Below are 21,720 nucleotides of genomic sequence, written 5' to 3' on the forward strand. Positions count from 1 at the left end.
CTGAGCTTCTTAGTGGATTTTGGAAACATGGATGAAGAAAGAGTGTGTAGACATGATGAACATTTTGAATTTGAAATGTTGATAGGGCATTCAGAAAGTGATGAGGAACCTCAGGAGAAGAATTCGTTCTGGATATATAATATATAATTGAATCTATGGAGCTGATGAAATCACAAAGAAAGAGTCAATGAATGAATGAATGAATGAATGAATGAATGAATGAATGAATGAATGAATGAAAAAGTGTTCTTTAAGTGCTTACTATGTGCAAAGTACTGTGTTGAGTGCTGGGAATGCAAGTCCTTATATAGAGAAGAGGGCTCAGGCACAGCCTTGGGGAATGTTGATGGTTGTGGATAAATGATGTCCCAGATAAAGTAGCAATAAGTAGAACTGAAGTTAGAAATAGGAGAAAAGTAGAGAAAGAGCAGCATTGTGAAGCCAAGGAAAGGAATGCCCATCTTTGTCAAAAGATGCACTCAGGTTCAGCTGAGATGAATACTGGAAAAGACCATTGGATTTATCAGTTAAAAAAAACATTGGTGGGGGCAGCTAGGTGTCGCAGTGGATAGAGCACCAGCCCTGGAGTCAGGAGTACCTGAGTTCAAATCTGGCCTCAGACACTTAACACTTACTAGCTGTGTGACCCTGGGCAAGTCACTTAACCCCAATTGCCTCACTTAAAAAAACAAAACAAACAAACAAAAAAAAACATTGGTAACCTTGGTGAATGTAATCACAGTAGATTGGTGGGGTAGGAAAACAGATTTCAAGAGATTGAAAAGTGAGGAGGAGGTGAGGCAAGGGATATCACAATATTTATATATTTTAAGAGTCTAGATGAGCAAGGGTGAAAAAAATATGATAGCTTGAGAGTATATCAGAATTAAGTGAAAAGTTTTACACAAATGGGCATATTGGTAGACATCTGGAAAGGAGCCAAAAGATAGGGTTATCTTTTAAAAGAAAGGGCTGTCTTCCAGAGCAGTTAACCTTGGCAAGTTAGGACCATCTCTTTATCAGAAACCGGAGCAAAGGAAGAAAGTGTGGGTGGTGATGTGCAAGGGTTTTGAGATATAGCATCGAGAAGTAGAGGGCAATCACCATACATGTCCTCTCTTTTCTCAGTAAAGTTGGAGGCAAAGACCTCTACTTTGAGAGGGAGGGGAGAAAAGTAATATCATCTTGATTGGAAATTTTGGAAGAGTCACTACAGGGAAGTTTGATAGCTGATTCTGGAAGAATAAAAGGATTGACAGGCAAAAGTAAGCATCCACATTTGTAGTGGGCCTAGTTAGCATGGTCATGGGGCTTCTTTCTGCAATGTTGAGCCACATTGTAATAAGAATAGAGAAGGTATATTATGAGGCTAAACAGGTTTGGTGTTTGAAATTACATGAACCATAGGCAAGGGGTTCAAGGGTAGGAAGACAGTATGTAATTGAACTGGTTAATTATTGGGTCAAGATTGCCGAGAGAGAAAACTAAGGCCAGAATAGAGAATGACTTGAGTTCATTCATGGTAAGGATGAAAAAATAGGTTTAGGAAGAATAAGGCAGATGTCAAGATTGAAGGTATGACCCTTGTAACGATTGGAATGACGTCACCTGCTGGAGACTTACTGTAGAAGAGTTCCGCCCATGAAGCGAAGGTCTTTGAGGGCAAGACCAGGAGTCTTTGGCGTCAGAAAGTGACGCGGGCTAGTGAGAAGAGGAAGGAAGAGACTGGCGCTCGGTCTCACGCTCTTTCCTTTGGACGCTGGTGGAGAGCGGAGCTAGAAATGTGCTCTCCCTTTAATAGATAGGAATCTAGGCCTTTCTCTCTCTTTACCAAATTCTTATTCTCCTTAATAAATGCTTAAAAGTCTAACTCTTGCTAAAGCTTATGATTTATTGGCAACCACTCCTTAGATATTTTAGACAGACTAGCTAGAATTGTAGCCCTGAACACCCTCAAACCTCAATATCACCCATAACTATTCTAACTCCTGCGGTATACAACTCTGAAAGTCTTCTCTATCATTAGAACCTTCTGTCAGTTCATCTTTCTCATTATTCTGGGTAGTCATAGGAGGAACTAGGAGTGCAGGAAGATGACGAGTTAAAAAATTAGTCTGAGATAACAGAAAGGGTTGGGCATTGTTTTGTTTTGTTGTGGTTGTTTTTTTAATTTTTATAACGTGCACATTAGGAAGATCACTTTGCTACTGGAATGGCAGATGGACTGAAGAGGAGAGACTTGTGGCAGGCAAAGACCTGTGGCACTAGCAGTCTGTTGCAGTAATTGAGGCATGAAGGTCATGAAGGCATGAGGCAGAGTAGTGGCAGTGTCACAGGAGAGAAGGGAGCTTATTCAAGAGATGTTGCAGAGGGGAAATGGACAGGCCTTGGCAACAGATTGAATATGAGGTGTGAGAAAGAGTAAGGAATCAAGGATGATACCTAGGTAGTGAGCCTGGGGGACTGGGAGGATGGTGGTACCTTTGGGGGAAAAATAGGAGAGTTAAAAAGAAGGGATATTTTGCGGGGGAAAGTTAATAAAGTTCAGTTTTGGACATATTGAGTTTAAAATGTCTATGGACCATCGAGTTTGAAATGTGTGATAGATAGTTGGACATACAAAACTGGAGGTTATGAGGGAGGTTAGGGATAGATAAATAGATCTAATAATCATCTGTTTAAAGATAATAATTGAAGGGCAGATGGGTGGGGCAGTGAATAGAGCATTAGCCCTGGAGTCAGGAGGGCCTGAATTCAAATATGACCTCAGATACTGACTAGCTGTGTGACCCTGATTGCTTTAAAAGAAGAAAAAAAGAAAAGAGGATAATTCAATCTAGAGTAGTTGATGAAATCACCAAGAGAAAGAATATAGAGGGAGAAGGGGCGAGGGTTTAGGAGAGTACTTTGAAGGACATCAATAGTTACTGGATATAAACTACCTAAAGATCCAACAAAGGAGAATGAGAAGAAACAGTCAGGAGGACCAGGAAAGAGCAGTGTCACAAAAAACTAAGGAGGAAGTAGTATGCAGCAGAAGAGGGTGCTTGACAAGTGTCCTATGGTACCAAGAGCGATCAAGCAGGACAAGTACTGGAAAAAATACCAAAGATATTTTAAAGTTAACTTTTTGGCGGGGGGCAGGGCAATGGGGGTTAAGTGACTTGCTCAGGGTCACACAGCTAGTAAGTGTCAAGTATCTGAGACTGGATTTGAACTCAGATCCTCCTGAATCCAGGGTCAGTGCTTTATCCACTGCGCCACCTAGCTGCCCTCTAAAGGTAACTTTAAAACTTCAGTTTTAATACATTAAAATTCCATTTTCTCTCTCTGCCCTCTACCCTCCCATTGAAGAAAAAGACAAAACAAATTCTGATATTCACCTTGTTCAAAAAACATTTGTCTTCCTGCTAATACTTTTGTCTCTGTCCAGATGTATTACCTAGATAGTAGCAAAATTTGTTGTAAAGTATTTCATACTCTCCTTATTTAAAGGTGCAAAGATGTGACCTCTACAGTAAAAAAGTCATACACACTCAGAATAGTCTTCAGTGGTTTGGTGTCACTTTGGCAGGAGTGCTTATTACATTGACCTTTTCTTGGCTCTCTGCTTGTTAACGTTTTTTTGCCCAATGACCTGGATAAAGTTGTAGATGGCATGCTCATCAAATCAAAGCTGAAAGTGAGAGCTAACATACTGAATTACAGCATCAGGAGCCAAAGAATATTTGACAGGCTGAAGCATTGGTCGAAATCTAGTAAGATATGTTTCAGTAGGAATAAATATAAAATCTTATAATTGGATTCAAAAAAATCACTTTTACATGATGAGAGAGGTGTGGCTTAATGGTAGTGCAGCTGCAAACAGCCCGAGTTTTTTAATGTACTGCAAGCTCAGTTTCAATGAGTATTGTGATGTGGAATCTAACATTAGGTGGCCTAGGTGAATAAGGCCCTGGATTTGGAGTCAAGAGGACTTAACCTGGAATCCTGCCTCGGATACTAATTATGTGAGCCTCAGCGAGTCATTTAACCCCCGTTGGTCTCAGTTTCCTCATCTGTAAAATGAGGGTAATATTACCACCTTCCTAATAGAATTTTGGGGAGGATCAGGTGAAATAAAATGTGAAAATGCTCAGCAAACCTTGAAGGTGTTATGTAAATGCTAACTAATTTTAGGAAAGATATAGCTTCTAGAGATAAGGTAGTATCTTTCCTTCTGTACTATATTGTTGTTTGGGATGTTACAGTTTAAGGCTGTTGATCAACTGGAGACAGTCCAAAGGAAGAGCATCCAAGATAGTTAAGGTACTTGAATCCAAGCTGGTGAAAAAAGGTAGAAGGAATGGAGATACTGAGCCTGAAGAAGACTTAGGGGGGCCAGGTTTATCTATGTGTATTTGTAAAATTGTTATATGTAAGAGGAACTAGATTTGTTTTGGTTGACTGCAGAGGGGAGAATCAGGTTGTCATCAGGGCCTTCAAACCAAGACTGGATAGTCACTTTTTGGGTATGTTTATGGGGCAGCTCTTCCTCTCACATATGGGCTGGACTAGATGACTTCTGAGGCCCCTTCCACTTCTGAAATTATGTTTTGTTTTGTTTTGGCTTACATTTCAACAGGTAACAGCCTTTGCTCTGAGCAGGTCAGAAGTGCTGAGATGACTCCTGAAGAGACAGAAGCACAGGACTTGGAGTCCTCAGATGAGGGTGACAAAACAAGCAAGGTGGGAGATGTTCTTTTTGTTTACAGATCTATGAATCAGTCTATCAATAAACATTTATTAAATGTCTGCTATGTGCCAGACACTGTGCTGAATGCTGGGAATACAAAAAAAATGCAAAAGGCACTCCTTGCTCTCAAGTAGCTTAAAATCTAACGGGCGAATCTATTATAATTCCACCATAGCTGACATAGTTCTTTGGTCCCTGTATATATATAGAGGGTTTTTTCCTTAGGAAAATATCTGATCCTTTAGGTGTTTCTAAAAGTGATGATGCATTGTGTAAATTGTACTCGTGGTGTCATCCACAATTTGGAAAATCCAGTCCCGGCACATCTTCAGCCTCTTTCTGTACTTATTCTTTATGCATTCTTTATTTTTATGCATATTCCAAAAAGTAATGGAATTCTTTCTAGTCTGTCTCCCTCTATGTGTGTATATGTCTATGTGTCTCTCTTTAGCCATCTATGCACCTTTTTCCCTACTATCTGTTAATAGCCTTCTTAATGGTAAGCAGGTAGTGCAGTTCCTAAAACATAGCAGGCACTTAATAAATTTTTTGACTAACTAACTGACTATAATAAAGAATTCAGGGAAGTTATATACATATATAGGGTATTTGTTTTATTTTTTTTACAGTTTTGTTGCCTGTTCTTAATTTAAAAGGAAAATTAGTTGAAAACTTAAAGTTCTCTTTATTTGTGGAGCCATCATGACTTTTCTGTGTGTTACTGGTTTGAAAGAAAAAAAGATTGCCTACTCCTGGTATAAAATATCTCACAAAATAACTCCACTTAGACTCCATCCTCTACAAAAAATTATAAAAGCTCTTCTGTAGAAGCTTAGTGTAATGAGAGGAGAAATTGTACTTTTCTTATTAAAAACTACATCATTTGGCAGTGATGTGACTCAGTCATCTGCAAAAATTGTAAATATTTTGGTTCTAAGTTTCATTTTGAGTTTCATTGCCAAGTACAGATGTTCAAATATGTAAATAAGAGCATAAGAGAATATAAAAAGGAGTATGCAAGATGAAACAAAGAAGTCTGATATTGTAAATAATAGCACATATGTCCATAAGCTTTATTTCTAGGTTGTTACTGTGGTAAAAAGTTTTAACAGTCGGTTAGCGATAATGGAGAGACGCCAGTTTTTTTTAAGTCTGGGTATGGTTTGGAATTATTGTATATATCACTAATATATTCTCAGTTATGCAGCATAGCACGCATTTTTACCATCATACTGTCTTTGGTGATATGGAAACTTATCATTTCAGAGACTAACTTGCTGTGAACTCTGATACAGTGGACCTGGACTAGACTCCCACAGGGATTTGTAGACAGTCCCACATTATTTTCCCAAATTTTACATCAGGATCTGGCCTCCATTACCTTTAAAGGCTCCACACTAGTACAATATGTTGATGACTTACTTTTGGCCTCTCCTAATGCTGAAATTTGTCAGGAAGATAGAATAATGCCGATGGTAGAACATCAGGCCATTTCAAATGGGTTTCAGTACATAATTTGCCAATCATACTCTTAAGCTCTTTATTCATACGTTCAACTTGGCCTGAACTTTGTGGATGGTAGGGCGTGTGGAATTTTGGAGTCACTCCCAAGAGAGAGTAGATTTGGGATAAAATCGAATCAGTGAAATGTGTGCCTTTGTCAGAATCGATGCGGGTTGGTGGGCCAAAAGTCAGAAGTGCTATCTCTTTAAGAAGAATTTTGGCAACAAAGGCAGCTGTGGCTCGGGGGCTGGGAAATGCCTCCACCTACCTAGTGAGTTGATCAACTATAACAAGGCAAAATTTATAATGTCCTGCTTTTGGCATAGTAATATAATCAATTTGTAAGTGCTCAAAAGGTGTATATGCTAGAGGATGCCCTCCATAAGCACATTTCAGGAGGCTAATGAAAATTAAGGGAAAGGTTAAAGAGGGGAGATTTATGATTTAATTTCTAATTTTAAATCTCACATTACCAAACCTGTATAATTCTAATAACTTTAACTTAGTAATACTGTTAAAGAAAACATATTAGTACTAATACTATACTCTAATTTTTGCTTAAGTTTGCAAGAAATTTTTATTTAATTTGACATTAATCTATTCTAAGTTATGTCTGATTTGCAGAGAGGTATCCAAAATGATGAAGTCCCCAAGCACTTTCACATGACTCTCTGCCTCAAGACAATTTTAAGTAGCATACATAGAAATCCTGAGTAAAAAAGTTCCAATACAGTTCTGGGCTAACATTCCAGAAACCTAGCAATCAGGTCTGTATCCCCTTCCATTTTTTGGGGGGGGGAGGATGAGGTAATTGGGGTTAAGTGACTTGCCCAGGGTCACACAGCTAGTAAGTGTCAAGTTTCTGAGGTTGGATTTGAACTCAGGTCCTCCTGAATCCAGGGCCAGTGCTTTAACCACTGCGCCACCTAGCTGCCCCCACTTCCTATTTAATTACTCCCCTGGAGGAGTCAATAGGGCTTCTTCTAGACATCTGTATTAATCATTTAAACTGGATAGGAAGTAGAGAATAACTTCCCATTCGATGGGAAGGATCACTTTCCTTTAGTGGATCCTAGTCAGTCAAAATCTGGCTTCAAGGATCAGGAAAAGTAAGATTCAAATTTTTTTGTTATCCTTAACTATTTCCCTAAGAAAAACCTTTTTGACCTTTCCAAGGGTCTTTCCCACGAATTTTGGAAAGGGCACTGGAGAAAAATATTATGTGTTAATATTTCTATAATTGTATATTATTATAATATTTAATAGTTCTAATCCATAATCATCAATAAATGGCTACTAAGTGCTTACTAGGTGCCAAGCACTGAGGATATAGAAAAAAGAGGCAAAAGATAGTCCTTTCCCATTACAGTCTAATGGGGGAGACAACATGCAAACAAATATTTACAAAGCAAGCTATATATAAGATAAATAGAAAATAATTAAGTGACAGAAGGCCCTAGAATTAAGAGGAGTGGGATTTTGTTTGGGATTTAAAGGGAAACCAGGGAAGTCAGTAGTCAGAGCTGAGGAGGGAGAGCCAGGAAGGACAGCCAGAGAAAATGCCTAGAACCAAGAGAGGGAGTATTTTGTTCACAGAACAGCCAGGAGGCCAGTCACTGGATTGAATAGTGTGTGGTAGGGAGTAAGGTGTAAGAAGATTGGCCAGATAGAAGGGGACTAGGTTATGAAAGGCTTTGAATACCAAATGTAACATTTTATTTTTGATCCTAGAGGCAATAAAAGCCACTGCAGTTTATTGAATAGAGGTAAAAGAATCAGACAGGCTCTTTAGGAAAATTACTTTGGTGACCAAATGGAGGAGGAAAACCAGGAGAAAGTGGCGTTCTGACTGACTACCTAAAGAGAAAAGAGGATCCAGGAGGAGAGAATGATCAATCGGGTCAGGGACTACAGGTCGTTCAAGGAGAATAAGGATTGAGAAAAGGCTTATTAGTAACTTTGGAGAGAGCGATTTTAGTGGAATAAGGTGAGAAGCTAGATTATAAGGGATAAAAAGAGTTCAGAGAAAGTGGAGGCACCTATTCTAGGTGACCTTTTGAGGAGTTTAGCCACAAAAGGCAAAAGATATGGGACAATAGTGGTAATGGAAAGATCGAGTGAGAGATTGTTCAGGAGGATTTTTTTCATATACTTCCTAAAGTACCTATATAATATTTATTCTTTTAAGCCTTGTTGCCCTTTGTTTTTATTTATAACTCTACATATCTATCATGCATTTGTTGTTATACAGTTAGATCAAGATTAATGTGTTTGAATAATGCAAAATTCTATTTAGAAATTATAAAAAATGATACCAAGTCAAATTATGAAATCAATTCCTATTTAATTGAAACCAAAATCCAATTAATGTAACACTTGCAAGCTTGTCAAAAGTTTTTAATACATTGCTACATTGTCAGTCAATCTGCACTTGCTTACCGTGTATGGATGTGATGTGCTGCTGGGTACTATGTTACCAAAAATTGTTAATTTTTTTAAAAAAGATCCTCTAATAAAATGAACAAAAGGAAGAATAATTCAAATGGAAACTCTGCTAGCACAAAAAGATGAGATTTCTTATCAGAAGCCTGGAACTGGATGTCCAGGAGATATTTTAACTCAACATGTCCAAAAGTGAACCCATTAGAACAGAAATCTGCAACTGCCTGTTTTTGCATGGCCTGCAAGCTAAGAATGTTTTTTTACATTTTAAAATCAAGTTTTATTATATTTTAACACGTAAAAAAACATTCTTAGCTTACAGGCCCTGTAAAAACAGAATGCATGGATTTGACATGTATTAGAATAAAAATTTGATGTAATTGAACAACATGACTCTAGAAATATTAACTCTAAAACAGGACAAGATGTTAGAATGCCTGAATGTATTATAATGAGTATTATAAAGCACTTAGGTGAAAATCATGGAAGAAGGTAAAATTGCATCAGGTTTTGTTCTTTGTAAACAATAAGGAATAGAAGTGTTACAATAATAGAAATGAAACATCTTTTGGCTGTATGGATTGAAAATTGCAATAAAAAATGCATTCATCTTAGCACAGCTGTTCAGACAGAAACTTCAAGTTTATTTAGGGCAGTGAAGGAAAAATATAAATGAAATGGATAATGAAGAAACTTTTACTGCAAGTGTTGGTTTGTTTGATGGCTATAAAATTGAGTTTAATTGCATAATGTTAAAATTATCAGAGAGTCAGCCAGTACAGATGAGGACACTTCAGCTAAAGATTCTGATGTTTTGAAGAAAATAATCAAAGAAGGCTGATATACTGATCAACAGATTTTTAATGTGGATGAAGCAGGCTTCCCGGGGAAAAGGATGCCTTCCAAAACTTACATTTCTAAGAAAGAAAAAACAAAACTTGTTTTTAAAGTGTTTAAGGATCTCCCAACATTTATTGGGAAGTAATGCTGAAGAGTATTTTAAGTTAAAGCCAATGCTTGTTTATTGGTGTCTATGTTCTGAAAAGCTACAACCAGTGATTGTTTCCAGTTCTTTGGCAGTCAAATAAGAAAGCATAGGTGACTAAAGCTATTTTTGAGGACTGGTTTTCAAGTTACTTTAGCCTAGCTGTTGAATAATATTGCAAAGACCACAATATCACATTTAAAACCTTACTGATTTTAGATAATGCCCTAAGTCATTTAAGTGCATGTGGCTCATTGTGTGACAGAGTAAAAGTCATTTTTTCTGCCATCCAAGACAACATCTATGGCAACCCATGGGCCAAAGAACTATTGCAACATTTAAGGCCTAATACCTTAAGGAAAACATTTAAACAGGCAGTTGCTAAAACTGCAGGTACAATGCAGTTTCCTTAACTGACTTTTGGAAAATTATAACATCAAAGATGCAATCAAAATGATTCACCATATATTAATGCAAGTAACATTCAGTATAAAAGCTCATTTTGTTACATCATACAAATATATAGCCTTTTGTGCCTCTCTGGGTATAGGCTTGAGGTTGTAAAAGATGAAACTGAAAAAGGAAAAAAGTACTCATTCCTAACCCCCAACTTTGGAATGTAGATATTGGTAGTGAGGTCCATCCATATCTTTTCTCTTCCCATGGGCCAGTGCCTACTCCCTAGTCTAAGGCCTTGTATGTCTCACACACACACACACACACACACACACACACACACACACACACACTTTGGGAAGGGTGGGGGTGGAAGCAAGTGAGTTACAGATAATGTAACTTGGACAAGGTGGGACCTCCATTGCAGATCTCATTACGTTATTTGATTCAAAACCTATCCCTCTTATGAACTTCCTTATTTCTATGAAGGACAACCACCATCCTTCTGGGTTTGTAACCTTAATGTCATCCTTGGCTTCTTACTTCTACTTACCCACATATCCAGGTAGTTGCTAAGTCATGTCATTTCTATTTCTATGCTACTTTTATATATATATATCCTCTTCACTCACACAACCACCACCCTGGTTAAGACCCTTATCATCTATTCCTTTACTAGTGCAGTAGACTCCTCATTGGTTTCATTGCCTCATATCTCTCCCCCTTCCAATATGTATTCAATATACATCTCAGCTTGACTTCCCCAAAGCACCTGTCTTCTATCCATGCCACCATTCCCCTTCCCCTAATCAAATATTAACTGCAGCATTTAAAGCCTTTTCCAACCTAGACCCTTCCTTATTATATGTTATTCTCTTGCTATCTTGCTGTTCATGACACTTATACAAAAACACAACTAAAATATCTAAGCATAAATAGAAAATTAAGGTGAAGAAAGAGAATGAATTTATGATGAAAACTTCATGTAGATTAGTTATCAGACATAATTTCATTTTTGCTTGTCATTTTTACACTGTATCTGGTAAATATTGTGTTCAGGGACTTCTGACCTATTATTGTAGTATTATATCCCTTTCAATCAAAAAATAAAAATAAAAGAATTAAAAAAATAAAACATTCTCCTGCCCAGAGAGCTACATTGAGCAAATTATCCTAACAGTTACTAACTAACAATTACTAATTCCAAGACCACTCTCTCTCCCAGGATATGTGTAGGGATTTTTCAAAAGTAATGAAGCATATTCAATCGCACTGCTCTCAGGCAAAAGAAAATTTTGTTCTATTAACAAAATATTGTTTGTTTCATCTTTATCTCATCCCTCTAAAATTTCCACTTCTGTGTGTGTTAGAATGTATTTGTACATTTGAATATTACATAATTTATGTAGAAATATCATATTGGGCAGGTGAAATCAAAGAAATTTGAATACCATTGATGATAGTTAAAAAGAACTATACAACCCTTTTTTTTTCTGTTTTATTTGCCAAAGAGCATGATTTCTGGATGGAAAAGAAGATAAAAAAATCATTAATTAACTATTGAAACCCAAATGAAGAAATAATAAGAGAACATCTAGCTATTTTGGTGTGTTTAGGTCATCAGACCTCAATAGGCTACATAGCAGTGTACTGAAAGAATTGGTAAATGGGATTGCTGAGCTGCTATCAGTAATCTTTGGAAGTTTATAGAGATTGGGAGAGGTACTGCAGATCCAGAGAAGGGTAACTTCCAATTTTCCCCAAAGACTAGAGTATGCAATTTGCACTAAGACTTTTGAGACACCTTATATAGCTGCATTCTACAGTAACAATGGTGCTTCTTAAAAGTTCTATTTATGTGTGTCTGTGTAGTATATCTCTGTAGTCAATATATTTAACAGAAGCATACTTGGGACAGGGTATATATCTAACCAACTTTGGGAAGTAGTTGAAAGTTCACCAATGTAGTAATCAAGAGTCCCTGGTTTGAATCCTATAACCAACTGTTTGACCTTGAGAAAGTAATTTTTCCACTTTGTGACTCTGTTTCCTCATATGTAAAATGGGAATAATAATAAACTCTATATTCAACAGTCATTTTGAAGATCCAATGAGAAAATATTTGTGGAAACATTTTGTAAGGTATAAAGCATCATATAAATATAAGATATGAATAAGGTACAACATTGAGATATTTATTGTTAAGGAGCAAAAGACTGGTTGAGACAGAGACAATATGAGCTAATGGGTAGAAAGCTGGCCTTAGAGCCCAGAAAATCAGTGACTCTGGGCAGTTCTTGAAGACTGTAGTTGCATGGCAATTAGCCCATCAGGCATTTATTTGGTGCCTTTTGTATGCCAGGCAGTGATCAGCACTGGCGTTGCAAAAACGAGGGAAAAACAGATCCTATTCTCAGGGAGCTCACTGTCTAATGGGGAAGACAACATGAAAACAACTGTCTACAAATTAGATATACAGGATAAATTGGAGATAATTAATACTGGGAAGGCACCAAGATTAAGGAAGACAGGGAAAGGATTCCTGCAGAATGAGGGACTTTAACTGAGACTTAAAGGAAGACTGGAGGCAGAGATGAGGAGAGACAGAGTTACAGGCCTAGGGGACAAGCAGAGAAAATGCACAGTCGGAAGATGGAGCATAGTGTACAAGGAACAGTGAGGAGGCCAGTGTCCCTAGAACGTGGAGTACACTGGGGAGTGGAAGGTGTCAGAAGGCTGTAAAGGAAAAGACCAAATTATAAAAGGCTTTAAAAACCAGTCTGTATTGGTAGAGGGATTTATGCTACTGGAAATGCCCTATACTGATGAAATCACAGGTTTGGGCCACAAAAAAGACAGCTAAGACAGGTGTCTGTACTACATTTAAAAAAAAAAAAACCTTCTAGGGGGCAGCTAGGTGCCTCAGTAGATAAAGCACTGGTCCTGGATTCAGGAGTACCTGAGTTCAAATCCAGCCTCAGACATTTGACACTTACTAACTGTGTGACCCTGGGCAAGTCCCTTAACCTGCATTGCCCCACAAAAAAGAAAAAAAACCCAACAACCTTCTAAACAGTATAGAGCAGGATGCCACATTTTGACTGAGATGAACCCTTCTAACCTAAGCTTGCTTCCTCAGGAATGCACAGGACCCCAGCTGGTGACTATGAGACAACTAACAGATGCAGATAAACTACGCAAGGTTATTTGTGAACTCCTTGAAACTGAACGAACCTATGTTAAAGTAAGTCTATTTCTTCATTTTCCCTTCTGTTCCTTCCCTGTACCTATCTGTGCCTATCCCCTCATCTCCATCTCCACTCCCCAGTATGTACATAACTTTAAGTTGCATAAGAGCAGGAACTCTCTTTTTTTTTTTCTGTCTGTAGCTATCTGCAATAATCAGCCTTTAATAAATCCTTCCTGATTGATTTTAAACTCATGATTAATTCATGCTTAAAAGGAGTAATCAAAAAACACATAAATTCTAATAAAAATGTAGTGACTAGAGAAGGAAGAGGGTAGATTTTACATTTGTATCTTTAAAAGGTATAAACCCTCTTACCTTTTAGATTTGTGATAAATACCAGATTATCCAGAAGCACAGATTACCTAAAAGCATATGTTGATACTTGAAAGTATTAATTTAAATTACACAAGCCTATATTAATTGTGATTTTTTTTTTTTTTTGCTATCGTGACCCTTTGCTGGAAACGTATTGTTCCCTGTGAACTGTTTTGTAATTAATTACATATTGTGTTCTGCAAATGTGAATTTATTTCTGAAAGACTAATAATAGAATTTAGGATATTTTCTGCATTGTTTCTTTATATGCTTTTAAGGGCTTTTAGATTTATTAAAGAGTACTTTTAAACCCTTAGGATTTAAACTGTCTCATGGAGAGCTACCTGAAACCTCTTCAAAAAGAAACTTTCCTCACCCAAGATGAGGTATGGTGCCTAATTGTATTAATGTTGTCAGATACATACAATTAAATTCATACCCTTTTTTACTTTGGGGGATGGACAAAAAGGATGATTGAAAGAATGTTTTCATGCATTTAATTATATTGAGTAGGTAAAATACTGCCTTTTAGTTTGTTTCTTTGTGTGAGTATGACCTTTAAATTGATTACAGAATAGTTATTTAGATTTGGGAAGGTAAAACATAATCCAGAACTTTTTTTCTTTGAAAATTCTGTTTGAAAAGATGAGTATGAAATTTTGAAATGCTTGTGAAATCTTTGGTGGATCAAGGTCTTTCTTTTTTATTAGCTTGATGTGCTCTTTGGGAATTTAACTGAAATGGTGGCATTTCAAGTAGAATTTCTCAAAACTTTGGAAGATGGAGTAAGATTGGTGCCTGATCTTGATAAACTTGAGAGAGTTGACCAGTTTAAGGTAAGCAGCATCACTAAATAGTATAAGATTCCATTAAGAAGTATCTCATCACATACCATGACTTCAGTAATCTGCCCCATTAGTCCCCTACCCCTATACAGTTCTTTCCCTATACCATGGAAAACTTATGGCCACTAACAACACATTTTAGTAAGAGTAAAAGAGATATAGGAAGCTTTGTTTTGTGCCTTGCATTATATTCATCTATATAGGGTCACTAGGAAGAAAGCCTACATGGAACACAAGAAGAGTATTGTGTCTTGTCTTTCTGAGGTAGGAACATTCTATTTCATATGAAATGGGCTGAAGAACTGCTTGACTTATCGTTTTAAAATATTCATCAGTCTGGGGCAGCTAGGTGGCACAGTGGATAGAGCACCGACCCTGGAGTCAGGAGGACCTGAGTTCAAATCTGGCCTCAGACACTTAACACTTACTAGCTGTGTGACCGTGGGCAAGTCACTTAAACCCAATTGCCTCACTAAAAAAAATTTTTTTTAATTCATCAATATTAATCTTTTGTAAGAGAAAATTGACTAATGGAATATTGAGGTAAATTTACTTTGACAGGCAGCCACAAATTTAATTTTCCTAATTCAGCAAAAACCTTTCTAAATTAATCTTCAATTCCACACTATAGGAATATATCTTAATATACAGTGTCGTGAGACCACCTGTGAAAAGATATGCCTTTTCAGTTGAGGGTCCTAATCTACCAAATCTCTGTGATACCTATAGTATTAAATTTACCACCTTATATTATTATCTCTGGTTTACCCTATTTGTTATTTACACTCTATGTATTTGTTTATAGATTTCTGAGGCTATCCGTTTTATTTCTGACTTTCTTCCTGTATATTTTCTCATGAATTTTTGATCCTCTCCTATGTTGTTCTCCCCATGTTATAGTCAAATCATTCAATAAAATTTTTTTAAAGTGCTATTGTATGCTGGTCACTGATTTAAATTCTAGGGATACAAAAGTTAAAATCATTCTTACTCCCTAAGGACCTTGCATTCTATTGGGAGAGATAACATGTGCTGTGTGCGTATGTGTGTGTGTGTGTGTGTGTGTGTGTGTGTGTGTGTGTGTGTGTGTGTGTAAGTGTAATTGGCCTCAGATTTATACAGGAAAGTTTCTCTCCACCCTGTCTTCCTTTTTCTATTGGTCATATTCATAAGACTCTAGAGTAAAGTGTTTTTATCTGCTTTTCTTTGCTAACCTTCATCCCTGCCTCAGGGCCTGCATTTCCTCTATCTTAAACTGTCCTCAATTCATTTAGACCCCATTTTCAGATACCTTTTTTAGTGTTAACTATTCACTTTCTGTATCTGCCTTTCTTTTCTTAAACCCATAGTTTTAATCATCAGAGGTGATTTGTTTTGCTTGAGACTGTCTGATCTTTAGCAATGCTTTCAAGGTTCTTTTAGGTGGTATCATTTGGCTTCATAGAAAACAAATGCAGGTGGTCATAATCAGGTTTGAGAAGTCTCTAGATTCTTCATCTCTCTCTTTCTCTGTCTATCTCTATATATGTACATATACATGTAATGTACATATATATATACACACTTGGATATAACACAAAATTCCCATATTAAGTATACCAGATTCACATATAGTTGCCTTTGGAATCTTTTTTTATGGAGTCACCAACTAGAACTACTTGGGTCTTCCTGGTTTAATGTTAATAATCAGAGAGTTGTTAAATAAAGCTAGCTGTGCTATTTTATCTTTCAAGGAATCTTATATAACCTGGATGTCATTTATAAGAGACACTTGGTTGGAACTGAGCTTTGAAGATATTTTGCCCTACTCAATTCAAATGCTTATGTGTCTATAAAAATGTGGTCTGCTATAGAATATTGTTCATGAAAGCCTTCTGGCTCCCTTCTGTCCTTGATACATATATAGATTATTCTCATGAAAATTTTGTATGGGTAGGAAAGTTAGGTTCATGGGTCAGTAATTATTGCTATTTTCTCAGTTGCCTTGAATAGTAATAATAAGGCCCAAGTCCCATTCCCCCCTCCCTCTCCCGGCTTTGTATTCCCTCATACATTCTTAAAAATTGATGGCAAGGGGGCAGCTATATGGCGCAGTGGATAGAGCACCAGCCCTGGATTCAGGAGGACCTGAGTTCAAGTCCAGCCTCAGACACTTAACACTTACTAGCTGTGTGACCCTGGGCAAGTCACTTAACCCCAATTGCCTCACCAAAAAAACAAAACAAAAAAATGGATGGCAGCATCCTCTAACATTCTTGCCTCTCACAAGACTTTCTTTGTGTATACTTGAGCTAGGGTGGTTGCTCTTCCCATCTCTTTCTTTAGACCCATTTTTACTTCCTCATGCAGCATGTCTGGGATTCTATAGCTATGTCATTGGCATAGCTAGAGTCCAAATTTGGTGGCTCCATAATCATTAATGGAGAAAAGGGCTTGTGATATGGAAATCTTTACAAATCTTTTCTTATTTTTGTCTGTTTGTTGATCTCCTTCCAGTTTGATTCTTCAATGTCTTCTGAATAATTGGATTAGTTCAGTCTCTTGCCAAGTTATCTGTAAACTGCTTTTCACTATTCTTTTATGTCTTATAAATTCATACCATCCTCTTCTGTAGGCTGACAAACAAATTTATTATGCTTAAATTCTATTTCCTTTGGCTTCCATGTCATTCATTTTGGTAAGGAGATCAAGGGTTTAATGAGTTAGATGATTTCTAAGTTCTTTTGGCCTCTTCCTCATAGCAGTTGTTTTATATTGCTTAAACATCTGGGCATCATTGACAAAGAGATGATCTAAAACGTGTAGTATTTTGAGGAATATATCCAACCTAGCAGGATTCTTCATAATGTTATCTAATACTTTTTTTAGCCTTATTTATCATTTAAACCTGGCTTTCAAGTCCTATCTAAAATCCATGAAGTACATCACAGTAGTAGGAAGAAAAAACTCCATCTCTTATCAGTGTAAGTTTCTTCTACAACCCTCCCTCAAGATACATATTATACATGCACCAATTACAGGCGGCTAACTTTGATCTCTTGAAGGACAGCAGAGGCAGAGACAAGAGAGGGTGATTAAAGAGCATTCCTCTGAGGTTGTGTATTTTTCCTTTTATTGAGTAGGATTATTTTGTTTTATTGCCATATTGTTGATGTGATAAGAAAATCAATTTCAAGTTTCTTAATTCTCTCTAAGCTGTTCCTGGTCTCATATGGCTACTAACTATCTCTTCCTTGACTTTCCCTACTTGTGTCTCACATTAGCAATTTCTAGCCTTGCAGCCAGGCCGGGACATAACTATTAAAGATAAAACTCCCCACCATCTTCTCATCAAGATCTGTCCACGAAAACCATAAATGTGAGAAAAGAATTATAACTCCTGCTGATATTGAGAGCAGACAATAGAATTTTTACCATATAAAATCATATTTGGACATTCTTTACACATCAGTTCAAGGCAAATCATTGAGGAAAACATATCAACTAAGATCAGACATTGTATTTTGCCTGTGATGTTGGTCTATAGATAGGGGATTCAGTTGGGTTCGTGATATTGCTGTAGGTAGGCAAGATTAACTTTTCTTTTTCTCCCAATCTAGAAAGTGCTCTTCTCTCTGGGGGGATCCTTTCTGTATTATGCTGACCGCTTTAAGCTATATAGTGCCTTCTGTGCCAGCCACACAAAAGTTCCTAAAGTCTTGGTAAAAGGTAAGATCTGCAGGGATTTCAATATTTCATCTTGCTATACAGTCAGTATAACTTAAACTAAGGAGACATAGTTTGTTGTCATTGGTGAACTGCTGATGGTGGTGGTAGAGGGAATCCTAATGGTTATTACACCAAAGAGGAAAAGCTTCAACTGCCCATAATTCTGCTTAATGAAGAGCAAAATAGTTGAATATCTTGATGTCCTCACTAATATTGGGTTGCTTATGATTTTCTTTGGAGTAGTGGAGATACTTTTGTGTTCAGATTCATAGATGGAGGATTCAGAAGTTTTGTTCTTATTTCTATTACTGATTTGCTATATGATTTTCATCATGACCATAAAGCACTCTGAGAATCAGATGGCTGGCTCAAGTGTTGTTATTGTCAGTGTGTTTGCAGCCACCATGAGTACTATGAAATTTATTGCAATTATTCGTGTCAATTTCTTGAATTATGTCTATATGCTGTATGGAAAAAAGTGGTGGTTATCAGTTTGCAACTAACCCATTTTGGACTATCCTAAGAATCTGGAGAATTTTAACATTTACAGAAATAAATTTCAGCAAACAAATTAAAACATGTAGCATTTTATTATGGTTATTTTTGCTACTGAATAAGAATTGATGGAAAATTTCATAGATAAGCAGGAATCTTTAGAAAAACTACAAATGACTAAATATTATTTTCTTTTTACTAAACCAATGGGCCAGTGTTTGATAAGGTTCATGTTTGATGCTCAGGAGTGCTACCTTGCTCTGATTCCAGGCTAATATTAATAGGTAACTACAAATATTGTTAAAATAAAAGTGTGTAGGGGGCAGCTAGGTGGCGCAGTGGATAAGAGTACCTGAATTCAAATCCAGCCTCGGACCCTTGACACTTACTAGCTGTGTGACCCTGGGCAAGTCACTTAACTCCCATTGCCCTGCAAAGAATAAAATAAAATAAAATAAATAAAAGTGTGTGGTGCTTGGTTCAGCTGCACATATACTAAAATTGGAACAATACAGAGAAGATTAGCATGGCCCCTGAGCAAGGATGACATGCAAATTCGTAGTGTTCCATATTTAAAAATAAAATAAAAGTGTGTACCTAGAAAAAGATTTTTAAGTCTCAGCCAATGGCTTATTTATGAAAACCAATATTTGAAGCAGATAACATTCCAGTGAAGTAGGATTTGGAAAGAGTTGTGAAATTTTTGTAGACATTTGGCCTTTGTCTGGGATGTATGTTTTTGTGTTAAACTGTTTATGCCATGTTGTGTTATGCTGCATGTATTATACCATTTATATATTCCTATTTTCATTATTTATTAAATCCTCCTTTTTCCTCCCCAGGGGGATTATTGTTAAGTCATAGACACTCTACAAACCATCTACTAAATTGTAGAGAGTCTCTGAGCTTTGCCAATACAAAGAGTACCTCCACCAATGAAATTATACATTCTTTAAAGGGTGAAGGGAAGTATAAGATTGTTGAATGAGCCTTTTAGCTCCTCTATCCCCAGTAGTTTTAGACCTTCTTAAGGTCTTTGGAACATATGGTGGTATTTTAAAAAACATAACTATATTTATCTCTGTCTCGACAGTTTAAAAATTGAATATTATTATTGTTAATGACAATAGCTAGTATTTATATAGCACTTACTATGTGTGAACCTGTGGGAGAACTCCTCCTTCCCTGAATGTTTTATTGACAATAGCAGCTCATAATGGTATGTGTCAATAAGACAATAAGGATGCAAGGGGAATGATATTTACAGATAATATAAAACCTTCAAGCTTCCCCCTCTTATGAACAGCTAAAAAACAGAAAAAACTGGGTATATGACTTTGGTCTATGTTTTCTCCTCACCCTCAGTGGAAGGGCTGTTGAACAAGAAATATTCAAAAGGCAAGAAACCAGGGGCAAGAGAAGATTAAACATCAGTTTAATAACTTATATCTACTTGCATCTAGTTACTTAACTGTTATTCTCCAGCTAGTTGAATATGAAACATTTATTTGATCCACAGGGAAATCCTCTTTTTTTTTTCCTCCCCCACATATAGATTCTGTTCTATCCTAAAAAAGAAATCTTGGGCTATATGAGTAGAATTGTGAAAGAGGAATAACTTGAGCTTTTCACTTATGATTTATATTTAAATGTTTCTAGCCAGGACAGACACAGCTTTCAAGGCATTTTTAGATGCTCAGAATCCTGAACAGCAACATTCATCTACTCTGGAGTCTTACCTCATCAAGCCAATCCAAAGGATCCTCAAGTACCCTCTCCTCTTAAAGGAGCTCTATGCCCTTACAGATGAAGAAAGTGAGGAGCACTCCTACCTGGATGGTAAGCCAGTTCTTGCTAGTGCTTCACCACTCTCCTTATTTTTTTTGGAAAGCCTATTATTCTGTATGTAATGAATCCATATAAATAGCAATTTTTTTTCCCTCCTTTTATCCATTCCGTGATTCTCCCTTCCCCTAGTGGCCATCAAAACAATGAACAAGGTTGCAAGCCATATAAATGAAATGCAGAAAATCCATGAAGAATTTGGTGCTGTATTTGACCAGCTAATTGCTGAACAGATGGGAGAGAAAAAAGAAGTAAGGATTTCATTCGTGTGTGTGTGTGTGTGTGTGTGTGTGTGTGTGTGTTTTGGACTTATTGCAGGGAACGAAATTCAAAATTTCAAACACCTTGCCTTTTTACATTTTATCCTTCAAAATATGAGATTTTGAATTTTTTGAGTTTGCCATGATAGTAGATCCTTAATTGTTTCTAATGTAAATAAACATGGATTTAATTCCTTTTTCTTTCAACCTCTGTTTCAACCAGCCGATCAGCATGTATTTAGTAAGAACCTACTGTGTGTTAGACACCTGTGGAAGGTCCTGGTGATACAAATAAAATTAATGAAACAATCTTTACTCAAAAGGAGTTTACATTGTAATAAGAGGAAAAAAATATAAAGGAGTTAAGTATTGGGTAGTTTGAAAGGGAGAGTACTAGTAGTGGAGATCAGAAAAACTTCATGCAAAAGGAGGCATTCGAGGTGTCACTTGAAGGAAGAGGAGCATCTTGAGGCAGGGGTGAAGAGGAAACATTCTAGACATAGGTTGCACCTAATGCAAAGGCTGGGAGATGGGAGTGCTCTCTGAGGAACAAAGGAAGTCTTTTAGTAAGTAATGTGCATTGAGGATGGAAAATAGATTGGGCTAATGCTCTAAAAGCTAAGCAGATGATTTTATATATCATTGTAGAGGCAATAGGGAACCACTGGAATAGATGGAGCCAGGGAAGTGTTGTGGTCAGCTCCCTGCTTAGGAAAATCACTGTAGCAGCAGTGGTGAGGATGGATCACTGTGGTTGGAGACTTGAGGAAGGAAGAACAGTTAGGAGAATATTGCAGTAATGTAGGGAAGACATGATGAGAACCTAAACTAGGATGTTAACTGTATGAATAGAGGGAAGTCAGGAGATAAGTTTGGGCATTAACAACAGGATTTGGCAGCTAAGGTGCCAAGATAAAGAGAAGATGAAGAGTCAAGCTTAT

At 36.9% G+C, this 21,720-nt stretch overlaps 1 protein-coding gene and 1 non-coding gene across 9 annotated transcripts in view; both read left to right on the forward strand.

Moving 5' to 3' along the window:
• Positions 1 to 21,720, forward strand: part of TIAM1 (TIAM Rac1 associated GEF 1) — a 323,266-nt gene that overhangs the window by 280,237 nt on the left and 21,309 nt on the right. For all 8 annotated transcript variants that reach the window (XM_043994258.1, XM_043994259.1, XM_043994255.1 and 5 more), the window contains 7 exons: positions 4,625 to 4,728; positions 13,201 to 13,305; positions 13,944 to 14,012; positions 14,337 to 14,462; positions 18,071 to 18,179; positions 20,334 to 20,513; positions 20,652 to 20,770. In XM_043994258.1, coding sequence (XP_043850193.1) covers positions 4,625 to 4,728; positions 13,201 to 13,305; positions 13,944 to 14,012; positions 14,337 to 14,462; positions 18,071 to 18,179; positions 20,334 to 20,513; positions 20,652 to 20,770 — 812 coding nt within the window. The remainder of the gene's footprint in view (positions 1 to 4,624; positions 4,729 to 13,200; positions 13,306 to 13,943; positions 14,013 to 14,336; positions 14,463 to 18,070; positions 18,180 to 20,333; positions 20,514 to 20,651; positions 20,771 to 21,720) is intronic.
• On the forward strand, positions 19,146 to 19,250 carry LOC122752175. Its single transcript, XR_006355969.1, has one exon. It is a non-coding gene; the product is annotated as a U6 spliceosomal RNA (small nuclear RNA).

Source organism: Dromiciops gliroides, chromosome 3 (genome assembly GCF_019393635.1).
Source record: "Dromiciops gliroides isolate mDroGli1 chromosome 3, mDroGli1.pri, whole genome shotgun sequence".
NCBI classification, from domain to species: Eukaryota; Metazoa; Chordata; class Mammalia; order Microbiotheria; family Microbiotheriidae; genus Dromiciops; species Dromiciops gliroides.